The 13,731-nt window shown below is 35.6% G+C and overlaps 1 protein-coding gene across 1 annotated transcript in view; it reads left to right on the top strand.

The window, feature by feature from the left end:
* Positions 1–6,764: 6,764 nt before the first annotated feature.
* The window catches only part of SVIP (small VCP interacting protein), a 24,856-nt gene continuing 17,889 nt past the window's right edge, over positions 6,765–13,731 (top strand). Inside the window, exon 1 of the mRNA XM_053720383.1 lies at positions 6,765–6,907. Coding sequence (XP_053576358.1) covers positions 6,845–6,907 — 63 coding nt within the window. The 5' untranslated portion in view covers positions 6,765–6,844. The remainder of the gene's footprint in view (positions 6,908–13,731) is intronic.

Raw genomic sequence — 13,731 nt, 5'->3', positions numbered from 1 at the left:
GTCTTTTTTCAATTGACTACTTTGTTTCAAATTGCGGGCTGTCTTAGGCTCGTGGGTGCGCCAAATGCTACACTTTATTGCTTCATTCTTGGCACGAGAATTTTTTGGCGTGAAAGGCACGTTCGTCATTTCCGGCATCGTAATTGACTCAGAGGTTCACACAGGGTTGCGTCGTTAGTGATGCGAGTGTGTCATTTCCGGACATGGTTGGCGCCAAAACATTTTCCAGTTACTTTGTGCGTCATACTTGGCGCTAAATTTTTTATTTGCCCCATTGCTTTTGCCTCTTGATTTTTTCTATGTCAGAGAGCTATGCTATTTGCATTTTTTTCCCATTCCTGAAACTGTCATATAAGGAAATTGACAAATTTTGCTTTATATGTTTTCTATTTTACATTTTGCAAGATGTCTCAATCTGGTACTGCCTCAGAAGTATCTGTTGGAACGTTGCTGCCTGATGTCGGTTCTACTAAAGCTAAGTGCATTATATTTACGAATGCCATTGTATGATAAACTTTTTTCATGCAGATATTGTATCCATCAGTTAATAGTACATTTCCTGTTGTTTTTCCTTCAACTTTTAATGTACATATTATACCTATGAAATTTAAAGAATTTGTTTCTAAATTCTATTCAGAAGGCTTTGTCTGCTATTCTGCCTTCTAATTAATATAAAGGTCTTTTAAAACTTCTCATAAGATTGATGAAATTTCAAATGACCGACAATATAATGAATTATCCTCTTCTGATGAGGATCTATCTGATTCAGAAGATCTTTCCTCAGATATTGACACTAACATATCTACTTTTTTATTTAAAATGAAGTTTTTTCGTTCTTTGTTAAAGAAGTGTTAATTATTTTGGATATCATGGAAACTAGTCCTCTTGTTATTAGAACTAATAAATTCTGTTTTAAACCTCCTGTGGTTGCTCCAGAGGTTTTTTCCATTCCTGATACTATTTCTCTTATGATTTTAAGGAATGGAATTAGCCGGGTACTTATTTTTATTCCTTCTTCAAAGTTTAAAAAAAATTGTATCTTTTTACCAGCAATTTCTATACAGTGTTGGGAAAAGTTCCTCAACTTTTTTGGGGCTATTTCTACTCTTGCTGAATGTACCTCTATTCCTATGGAAGATAGTACTTAAGTTCTTTTAGATAGGAGACTTGAATCTTATCTAAGGAAAGCTTATTTATATTCAGGTCGTCTCAGGCCTACATTTTCTTTGGCTGATGTTGCAGCTGCATCAACTTTTTTGTTGAAGATTTAGCGCAACAAGAATTGGATTCTGATTTATCTAGTATTGTTCGCTTTCTTCAACATACTATTCAGTTCTGATGCCATTTTTTATATCATCATGATTGATGTTAGATCTATGTCTTTAGCTATTTTAGCTACAAGAATTTGAGGCTTAAAATCTTGGAATGCTGATATGACTTTTTAAGTCTAGATTGCTATCTCTTCTTTCCAAGGTAATAAGAGACCTAAGGGTAAATATTAAGCTTCTAAATTGTTTTCGTTCTTTTTTTCAATAAGGAACAAAAACCTAATCCTTCCCTATGGAATCTGTTTCCAATTGGAAACCTTCTTTAAATGGAATCAATCCAACCCATTTAAGAAACCAAAAAGCCAGCCCCTAAGTCAGCATGAAGGTGCAACTCTCATTCCAGCTCAGCTGGTAGGGGGCAGATTAAGGTTTTTTTCAAGAATGTTTTGGATAATTCGGTCCAAATCAATGGTTTCAGAGTATTATCTCTCAGGGGTTTTGAATAGGATGAAATGCCACTAGGGGGCGTGAAACACGTCAGATGTTCATTCCGTGTCACACTTGTTAAGCCTTTATGGAATAAAAGTTTTTTGTTCAATTTCAATGCTGGTGCTGCCTTTTTTATATATTTATTGTTTCAAATAGGATTCAGAGAAAATCCTCCTGTGAGAAGATTGTTTTTCTCTTACGTATCCCAGCAAATCCAGTTAAAGCTAAGGCTTTTCTGAAGTGTGTTTCAGACCTGGAGTTTCAGGGGTAGTCATGCCAGTTCCTTTTCAGGGACAAGGTCTGGGGGTTTTATTCAAATCTATTCATAATCTTTAAGACGGAAATTTCATTCAGACCAATTCTGAATCTGAAAATTTTGAATCGTTATGTATGAGTACCAATTTTCAAATGGTGACTTTAAGGACTGCTCTGCCTTTTATTCAGCAAGGACATTTTAGGTCCATAATGGATTGCAGGATGTATACCTTCATATTCCGATTCATTCGGATCAATTTCAGTTCCTGAGATTCTCTTTTCTAGACAAGCGTTACCAATTCGTTGCTTTTCCATTTTTGGATTAGCAACCGCTCAAAGAATCTTTTTTTAAAGGTTTTTGGTGCCCTGCTTATGGAAACCAGAGAGCAGGGTATTGTGGTGTTTACTTTTTTGGACGATATTTTGGTACTAGCTTAGTCCTTCCGTTCTGCAGAATCTCACACTAATCAACTAATGTTGTTTCTTCGGAAACATGGTTGGAGGATCAATTTGCCAAAAAGTTTCTTGATTCCTCAGACAAGGGTCACCTTTTTAGGTTTCCAGATAGATTCAGTGTCCATGACTCTGTAACAGACAAGAGACGTTTGAAAGTGGTTGCAGCCTGTCGGCACCTTCAGTCTCAGTCATTCCCTTCAGTGGTTATGTGCATGGAAAATTTAGGTCTCATGACTGCAGCATTGGACGCATTTCCCTTTGCCCGTTCTCACATGAGACCTCTCCAGCTTTGTTTGCTGAATCCATGGTGCAGGGATTATACTAAGATATCACAATTGATATCCATAAATCCCAATGTTTGACACTCTCTGACATGGTGGTAAATCACCAGCGTTTAATTCAAGGGGCTTCTTTGTTCAGCTAACCTGGACTATGATCTCTACAGATGCAAGTCTTTCAGGTTGGGGAGCTGTTTGGGGATCTCTGACAGCACAAGGGGTTTTGGAAATCTCAAGAGGCGAGATTACCAATAAATATTTTAAATCTCTGTGCTATTCTCAGAGCTCTTCAATTTTGCCCTTTGTTGAAGAGAGAACTGTTAATTTATTTTCAAACAGACATTTTCACTTACAGTGGCATTTGTCAATCAGCAGGGTGGGACTCACAGTCCACAAGCTATGAAGAAGTATCTTGGATACTTGCTTGGGCAGAATCCAGCTCCTGTCTAATTTCTGCGGTGCATATCCCAGGTATAGACATTGGGAGGCGGATTATCTCAGCCGTCAGACTTTACATCCTGGGGAGTGGTTCCTCCTTCCAGATGTGTTTTCTCAGATTGTTCAAAATATGGGGGTCTTCCACAGATAGATCTGATGGCCTCTCATCTAAACAAGAGACTTTCCAGATGCCTGTCCAGGTTCAGGGATTTTCAGGCGGAAGCAGTGGGTGCGCTGACACTTCCTTAGTGTTATCAACCTGCTTATATTTTCCCGCCTCTAGTTCTCCTTCCAAAAGTGATTTCCAGAATCATCATGGAACAATCGTTTGTGTTGCTGGTGGCTCCAGCATGGCCCCACAGGTTTTGGTATGCAGTTCTTGTTCAGATGTCCAGTTGCCAACCTTGGCCACTTCCGTTAAGGTCGGACCTACTGTCTCAAGATCCGTTTTTCCATCAGGATCTCAAATCATTTAATTTGAAGGTATGAAAATTGAACGCTTAGTGCTAAGTCACAGAGGTTTCTCTGACTCAGTGATCAATACTATGTTACAAGCTCGTAAATCTGTCTCTAGAAAGATTTATCATCGACTTTGGAAGATCTACATTTTATGGTGTTCTTCTCAAAGATTCTCTTGGCATTCTTTAGAGTTGCAAGAATTTTACAGTTTCTTCAGGATGGTTTGGATAAGGTTTTGTCTGCAAGTTTCTTGAAGGGTCAAATCTCTGCTCTTTCTGTTTTATTCATAGAAAGATTGTTAAACTTCCTGATATTCACTGTTTTGTACAGGCTTTAGTTCATATGTAAGCCTGTCATTAAATCAATTTCTCCTCCTTGGAGTCTTATTTTTGTTTTGAAGGCTTTACAGGCTCCTCCATATTGAGCCTATGCATTCTTTGGACATTTAACTACTTTCTTGGAAAGTATTTTTCCTTTTTGCCATCTCTTCTGCTAGAAGAGTTTCTGAGCTATCTGCTCTTTCTTGTGAATCTCCTTTTCTGATTTTTCATCAGGATAAGGTGGTTTTGCAGACTTCATTTCAATTTTTGCCTAAGGTTGTGAATTCTAACATTAGTAGAGAAATTGTTGTTCCTTCCTTGTGTCCTAATCCTAAAAATTCTTTGGAAAGATCTTTACATTCTTTGGATGTGGTGAGAGCTTTGAAATATTATGTTGAAGCTACTAAAAATTTCAGGAAGACTTTTAGTCTATTTGTTATATTTTCTGGTCCTAGGAAAGGTCAGAAGGCCTCTGCTATTTCCTTGGCCTCTTGGTTGAAGCTTTTGTTTCTTCAAGCTTATTTGGAGTCGGGTCAAGCCCTGCCTCAGAGAATTACAGCTCATTCTACTAGATCAGTCTCCACTTTGTGGTCTTTTAAATTTGAAGCTTCAGTTGATCAGATTTGCAAAGCAGCGACTTGGTCCTCTTTGCATACATTTACAAAATTCTACCGTTTTGATGTATTCGCTTCTTCAGAAGCAGTTTTTGGTAGATAAGTTCTTCAGGCAGCTGTTTCAGTTTGATTCTTCTGCTAATGTTTTAAGTTTTTCTTTTCTTCATGAGAATAACTTATAATTTGGGTTGTGGATTTATTTTTCAGCTTATTTTTATCCCTCCCTCTCTAGTGACTCTTGAGTGAAGTTCCACATCTTGGGTATTTGATATCCCATACGTCACTAGCTCATGGATGGACTCTTGCCAATTACATGAAGAAAACATAATTTATGTAAGAACTTACCTGATACATTCATTTCTTTCATATTGGCAAGAGTTCATGAGGCCCACCCTTTTTATGGTGGTTATGATTTTTTTTGTATAAAGCACAATTATTTCCAGATTCCTCTGTTAATGCTTTTTACTCCTTTATCACCCCACTACTTGGCTATTCATTAAACTGAATTGTGGGTGTGGTGAGGGGGTGTATTTATAGGCATTTTGAGGTTTGGGAAACTTTGCCCCTCCTGGTAGGATTGTATATCCCATACGTCACTAGCTCATGGACTCTTGCCAATATGAAAGAAATTAATTTATCAGGTAAGTTCTTACATAAATTATGTTTTTAAAAAAACTACAAGCATCATTGTGTACATATCGAGAAGTACTTCCAAATTATTAAAATTCATCATTTTAAATTCACCATCACTTTAAAATAAAAAAAATCCTTAAAATAAATAGTATCACATTGTACAAAAGGATACATATACATGATACATTGTATATAAGTATATGGCAGTAGTGTTTGTGGCAATGCTATACATATATTCCTTAAAACATCCCCATTTTGCTTTTGTGGAAAGGAGTTCATTTTCAACCACATAGACCAAGGGAATGAGTGAATTTGATAGTAGAATTCATCTGGAAATTATTTGTTTGTTTGTTTTTTACTCCTTATTGTACAGTAAATCTGAATCCATGAAAGTGTAATTGTCATGTTACATTATAGGGATGAGATGGTAACATAAAACAATACATTATATATATATGTATATATATATATATATATATATATATATATATATATATATAATACGTTGCAATATACTTTAATTATTTATTTTGTCCCCTTTTCCTGTAATTTTACTTTTTCAGTCGAGAGCATTTCAGTTCCTGTTAGAAGTGGAAGTGCAGAACACTGTTATATTCCACACAGCCATTGGCTGCACACTTTATTGACTTATTTTTTACCTGTTTCTAATTGGCCTCAGCAGAGAAAGAAACCTAAGTTACAACATGGCAGCACCCATTGCTTTATAGTATAGACACTAAAACTTTACACTTATTTTGTCACTATTTAAACTAATTAAACTTTTTAAAAAAAACAATCTATGTTATTCTGAGACTAATCTTTTCTTTGAATGCTTCATTCTATATAGTGTTTATTTAGTGTTTAATGTCCCTTTAAAGCTCATTGTTACAAATGTACACATTTTAAAGGGACAGTGAAGTCAAAATTAAACTCATGATTTAGATAGAGCATGCGATTTTAAACAACTTTTCAGTTTGCTTCTATTATCAAATTTGCTTCATTCTCTTGGTATCTTTCATTGAAGAGTAAAACTAAGAAGGCTCATTAGATCTCAGGAGTGTGCACGTCTTTAGTAGTCTATGGCAGCAGTGTTTTGCAACATTGTATAACAAAGCTACAACTAACGTTGCAAAACACTGCTGCCACAGAGTATTAAAAACGTGTACATTCTTGAGCTCTTATGAGCCTGCCTAGTTTTACTTTTCAATAAAAGATACCAAGAAAACAAATCAAATTTGAAAACAGAAGTAAATTGCAAATTTGTTTAAAATTTCATGAAAAAAAGCCTGATATGCTTCCTGCAAAGTTAATAACAATAAGATTATTGTGTACAAAAATAATTTCCTTCTTTCTCCTCAAGGACAAAACACTAAACTATAAACACAGTTCCTCTTCCCTGTCCTCTTTTTATAGTAAACTAAAGCCATGTAAATAAGCAGACAGTGACGTTGTCCTTACTGACTCTGCTGCCCTCCTCCCCTGGCAGTGGCATTCCCTACACTGTGACATCACACACATCACATGATGAGCAGGGATCTGCTTGTCAGTCCGGCTCCTCCCATGGAGCTCACACACTGTGCTGTTTACAGCAGGCAGAAGGGGGAGCACTGGTGGCCTCTGGAAGTCTGACCAGGATGGGGCTGTGCCTGCCGTGTCTGGGGGGAGCAGCTGAAGATGTGGTGGAGACCCCGGACCCAGTGAGTAGGATAAAGGTTGCATGAAATAGTTTGCTGTGTAATACACTCTGTTAGTCAGTGGATTAACCAGCTGCATCATATCATTGTATCTGTTGTATAAACAGATCCTAAATATCCAGCAGTAATTATTTGTTGTATATTGAGTTATAACTAGAAACATTGTTCCTTTCTATGTATTTATAGTGTGGGTGTGTGAGATCCACAACACCAGAGCCTGTGTCTGACTTTTTTTCCGAGTCAGCTGATTAATAAGCCCACTTGCTCAGCCTATAGTGCTTGTTGCTAGGCTGCTAATAGCCATATGTCATACAGACATTCTTCATGTGACTGTGGGACTGAAAAACTAGCCCTAAGCAAAACTATATGTATTCCATTGCTGTCACAGTTCACTTACTCTGTAATTAGGAATATGTTACTTTTTTAAAAAGATATTGTTTAAACTGCATAATTTGGACAGCAAATTAAAGAATGCAGTATCCTATTTATACCTAGCAGAGTTTATAATCTATTTCAACTGAATTTGTATACTTTTGTCTGAGAACAAAAGTTATATATATGCAACAAATGTATCATTTCAGCATGATATTGCAAACTATAAGGCAGCAACCTCTTAGAAGTATTAATGTAATAATTGGGGTTGTAATATATTTTTACCAGGGATATCCAAACTTTTAAAATGACTGGGCCAAATTGGAACTTTTTTTTTTTTTTTTTTTTTTAAACCCACATGGTTTGTTAATTACTATTTAGAATCCTAATTTAAACTTAATCTAAAAAGAACAAGGCAATGACAAAATATATTTATTTGCCTGTGAAAGATACTGGTTCATCCCAGAAAATATAACAATAAGCTAATTGTAAGGACAGCAGCATGTTTTCCTCAACTTAAAGGGACAGTCAACACCAGAATTTGTGTTGTTTTAAAAGATAGATAATCCCTTAATTAACCATTCCCCAGTTTTCCATAATCAACACAGTTATAATAATACACATTTTACCTCTGTAATTACCTTGTATCTAAGCTTATGCAGACTGCCCCCTTATTTAAGTTATTTTGACAGACTTGCATTTTAGCCAATCAGTGCTCACTCCTCGGTAAATTCACATACATTAGCTCAATGTTATCTATATGAAACACATGAACTAACGCCCTCTAGTGGTGAAAAACTGTCAAAATGCATTTAGATTAGAGGAGGCATTCAATGTCTAAGAAATTAGTTTATGAAACTCCTAGGTTTAGCTTTCATCTAAGAATACCAAGACAACAAAGCAAAACTGGTGATAAAAGTAAATTAGAAAGTTGTTTAAAATTACACGCCCTACTTGAATCATGAAACTTTTTTTGGACTTGACTGTCCCTTTAAGCTATCAACTGCATGATTATGTCATGTATGTGGTGAGCTGTGTGTGTTGTAACTGAAGGCAGGTAAAGGAGTAGTTTAGGATTGCATCCAAAAGCTTTGCTATTACATCAGAACAAATTATTTCAGCCATATTACACAATCAGGAAAAGTAAGGATTACACACACACACACATATATATATATATATATATATATATATATATATATATATATATATATATATATATATATATATATATACACACACACACAAGGGTATAACTGCGCTTAAAAGTTCCTCATCTAAAAAAAACCCATATAAAATAGTAGCTGTGTAGATATTAAAAAAATCAATAATAAAATGTAATTATACAGTCTTGTAAGTTATCAAGTGCAAAATAATGCAAAAATAGTGAATGTCCACTAATGAGGTAAGTTGCCGCACTGAAAGGGGTACTCATATACAGGTACAGGTAGGTCCGGTGTAGCGAGCGGTGCCTTACAGATCTCATCCACCTATTGGAGTATGTAGTAACAAATTGATTCACATCCAGTAGTTTCCTCCTAGGATATTCAGATATGCTAACCACCTCTTGGAGTATGTAGCTTTAATTTTGTTTCCTCACAGAGAAACGAGCTTTTTGCAGCAGACTGAAATTTGGCGCCAAGACAGGACCTGGAGTTGATAACTTACAAGATTGTATAATTACGTTTTATTATTGATTTTTTTAATCTTATCTACACAGCTACTATCATATGTTTTTTGTGTTAGATGAGGAACTTTTAAGCGCTGTTATACCATTGTATACATTTTTAACCCTTACATCTGTTGGGGAGTTTTGCACTACCCTCTGATGTATTTGTCTTTTAACGGCTGCTAAAGACTCCTCCCCCTGATCAGCGCATCCTTGAGTGCTCCTTCTTTACAGACCAGTTCTCTGACCTGTTACATTCTACTTGTATGTATGTATGTATGTATGTATGTATGTATGTGTGTGTGTGTATATATATATATATATATATATATATATATATATATATATATATATATATATATATATATATATATATATATATATATATATATGTACTGATGAGGCCTGTCTGTCTGGAGTGCGTCTGTGATACCGATGTAAAGAAACGTCCATACATAACATATAGTCTTGAGAAAGGCCTATTATAGGGCCGAAACGTATACTTGTGATCTATGCTTTTAAGATTTTGAAATAAAGATTTGAATATTATCTATGAAAGTCCTGTGAGTGCCCATCAATGAGAAGACTGGGTTTATAGAAGGCCAACTAAAGATGAATTTGCAGTGTCCCTTGAATATTCAATTGAATAATTAGCCTCCTTACCAATCCACAAGTTTTTCTTTGCCTGATGAAAGGGACAGTAGACTATTGCCTATGGGTACCAAAGCTTCAGGCCCCTCATCACAATAAATTATTCAGGAAATTAGGAGACCCTGAAAGATGGCTGCCCATTAATAATTACATTTTTGTACAAATTAAAGTGGCATACACAAAATGAAATCCCCCATAAAATGTATTTTAAAGGGACAGTTCACATGTTATACTCTGCATACCAACTGCAGACTAGAGTATAAAATGTATGAAAAATTGCATTTTCAGGTTTATTTGTGTATATGAATTAGCTGGTTTTGTGCTTTTAAAATACAACCTATTAAAATGGGTTGAGCTTTGGGTAATATCAGATCTCATTATGTTATCACTTTATGTATCTTATATGTACATTATCTTATATTTGTCTTTAAACCAAAACTTAATACTTAGAGATAACAATAGAAAATTAACATTTTATTACTTAACTATCCTGCACTCCACTAAGAGTGTAATTTGTTCTGCTGATACATAGCCTTTCAAAAGCCTGTACTCCAGTATAGAAATTGTCAGTATAGGTTGGGATACCACAGTCTAAATCAGCTATTTAAAATGCCGAAATAAGGGTAAAGGAGCTACTTGTAAAGAATTTAATACACTCCAGCAGGTAAATGGATAATTGGGAACAATTTAAAGGGGAGAAACATTTTGGGTAAACTGTCCTTTTAAAAACAGGAAAACTATGTTGTACACATAATTTAGGAAATTTACCTCAAATGATGCTTTTCTATTTCCCTAGAGGTGTGTATACAACAGACATTGGTTCAATTTTCTTGATATAGCTATGAGCTGCACATCAAACCCTTAAAGACCAGTCTTTCTATGGGGATTGCACACTATTTCTGGTGACAAGAAGGGAGGGTCCCTGTGCTATTATAAAAAAGAAAAACATTAATGACCGGCCCACGTTCGTTTAGGGGTTAATCTTTTGATCAGTGCAATAGTTAAATTTAATCTGACTTCTGAATAGGCATTTAACACACTCCAGAGGGTTTTCAAGTAGTGTATACATGGATTGTTTTAAATTGCTTAAGTCTGCAAGTTTTAAATTCTGCAAAATGTTAATTTTGCCAATATCTAAGAGAGCACTTATTAGCAGATATACACTGTGCACATATACAAATTACTTTAAGGTTCAATGCGGAAAATGACACTGAGCATACGTTCTCCTGCAAGAAGGACAGCGCTGTCTTCCTTCTGATTTTAGGGGTCAAAATGTCCTCCTCATTCCAAAGATAATGTTTGACCTCATCTCACACTAAAAGGAAAGAAACAGATCCAGGGGACCTTCATCACCACTAGTGGTGCACAAGGTGCTTCATATTGAACCAATATCTTGGCCTCTACCCAAAGAGGGACAGACAATCCCTTAATTGAAGAGTCTGCTCTGTCAGCTAAGTAGTTTTATGCTGCTGATTAAAGCTCCCATCTTTTTTCTATTAGTGAATCAGTTGCAAATTAACATACTTCCCAACACTGACAGCTAATCTGTCATAAAAAAAGAGGCTTAGGGAAGACTGTGGACAACTGGTGGCAAAGTTATGGCTGTACAGCAGCTGAGTTGTAGAGATTTGTGAGGATGGTTGGGTTTTCCAGGGATAGAGTCTGGGCAGGATTAGACATTTTAGGGGTAGGGTATAGGTATTCTATGGTATCACTTTGTGAAACTGGGATGCTGATATCTTATGAAGAGTGGAAAAGGGTACAGGAGGGCGGTACTACCCATCCAGGACAGCATGACAACATAAGACAGAGTTTTCTGACTGATACAGGGTAGACACTGTTTTTAAAGGGCACAAAAGTCAAAATTAAGTTTTCAGTATTCAGATAAAACTTGCAATTAAAAATCCTAATTACTTTCATTATGACATTTTGCACAGTGTTGTTATATGCACACTTCCTGCGATACCAGCACATACCTAGCATGAGTTCACATGCATACAAGTCTGTGAATCTCTGATGACTGTCACATGATTCTCTGATTTTCTGATGGCTGTCACATGATACAGGAGCAGGGAAATTTAAGGATTTTTTAAATATTTTTCAAAAAGAATTTACTTCTCATTTGAAATTGAGTAAGTGCTATTGCATTGTCTTTTTATTGTGTATTAGTTGATTGTGTAATTGTGCGTTATATTTAATGGTCATTTAAAGGGACATTGGTGTAATGCATTATTGTTAATGCATCAAGTCCAAATTACCTAGGAGGATGTATAAAAAAAAAAAGCAGGGAGTCAATTAAAATATTCATTTTTCAATTATGCTTTTTTTAAAATAAATAACTAAAATAAAAGTACTCTAAACCTGCAGCCCCCAGCCAGCCTCCAGGTGCACTTGTAAAATCTGTGTTTGTTACAGTCAGTCAGACTGTCAGTGGTGCTTAAAGGGACACTGAACCCAAATTTTTTCTTTCGTCATTCAGATAGAGCATTACATTTTAAGCAACTTTCTAATTTACTCCTATTATCACATTTTCTTTATTCTCTTGGTATCTTTATTTGAAATGCAAGAATGTAAGTTTAGATGCCGGCCTATTTTTGGTGAACAACCTGGGTTGTTCTTGCTGATTGGTGGATAAATTCATCCACCAATAAAAAAGTGCTCCCCAGAGTTCTGAACAACAAAAAAAGCTTTGATGCCTTCTTTTTCAAATAAAGATAGCAAGAGAACAAAGAAAAATTGATAATATGAGTAAATTAGAAAGTTGCTTAAAGGGACACTGAACCCAATTTTTTTCTTTCATGATTCAGATAGAACATGCAATTTTAAGAAACTTTCTAATTTACTCCTATTAACAATTTTTCTTCATTCTCTTGCTATCTCTATATGAAAAAGAAGGCATCTTAGCTTTTTTTTTATTCAGAACTCTGGACAGCACTTTTTTATTGGTGGATGAATTTATCCACCAATCAGCCAGAACAACCCAGGTTGTTCACCAAAAATAGGCCGGCATCTAAACTTACATTCTTGCATTTCAAATAAAGATACTAAGAGAATGAAGACACTTTGATAATAGGAGTAAATTAGAAAGTTCCTTAAAATTGCATGCTCTATCTGAATAACGAAAGAAAAATTTTGGGTTCAGTGTCCCTTTAAGTCGTTATTTTCTATAACAACATGCTCCTGTGTGGTTGTTATGGAGCACATAGAGTGCACTCATGGAGCCATGTAGGAAAATAGCTCAAGCTTTATATCATCTGATTTATTAAAAAAATAAAAAGAAGAAAATGGGCAACATCAGTGGGGGAAGGTGGAAGCTGTAGCTGTAGAAATAGTGTGTTTGATTTAAAATATGTATAAAAATGTACTTTTTTTTTATCTCCCTTACATTCAGCCCTCCTAGTAAATTTGAACACGGTACATTAAAGGGACACTGAACCCAAAAAATTTCTTATCTTTATTTGAAAAAGAAGGCATCTAAGCTTTTTTCTTGGTTCAGAACTATGGATAGCTCTTTTTTATTAGTGGATGAATTTATCCACCAATCAGCAAGGACAACCCAGGTTGTTCACCAGAAATGGGCCGGCATCTAAACTTACATTCTTGCATTTCAAATAAAGATACCAAGAGAATAAAGAAAATTTGATAATAGGAGTAAATTAGAAAGTTGCTTAAAATTGCATGCTCTATCTGAATCACGAAAGAAGAATTTTGGGTTCAATGTCCCTTTTAACTTAGTGCATCATTCTGTCTCTTTAAATATTATTCCTTAGTTTCACATGTCCTGAAGTTAGAATTTCTGGTCCTGGAATGTTGGTCTGCAGCAGTAGCAGATCAATTCAACAGAGGACACTGGTACAATCATTTTTTTGCCCCCCCCCCCCCCCCCCCCCAAAAGGTTACTCAGTAGTAAGCAATAATCATGCTGTATAATGTTTTTGAGGATAGATTAATAATGTATATGAACCTACAACCTGAACTAATAAAAAAACTCCTTGGGCCCTGGTGCCACTGCACCTGCTGCCTATCCATGTTCTGTGATCAGAAGACAATTATATTGGCTGCAGCTTGGGCCATGTACTGATAACGACGTTGTTACTGATATAACATTATACTTGCACTCGCTGCTCTCCTGACT

This window comes from Bombina bombina, chromosome 7, assembly GCF_027579735.1.
Source record: "Bombina bombina isolate aBomBom1 chromosome 7, aBomBom1.pri, whole genome shotgun sequence".
Lineage (NCBI taxonomy): Eukaryota > Metazoa > Chordata > Amphibia > Anura > Bombinatoridae > Bombina > Bombina bombina.
The sequence above is the reverse complement of the archived record's forward strand: the minus strand, read 5'-3'. Positions and strand labels throughout refer to the sequence as shown.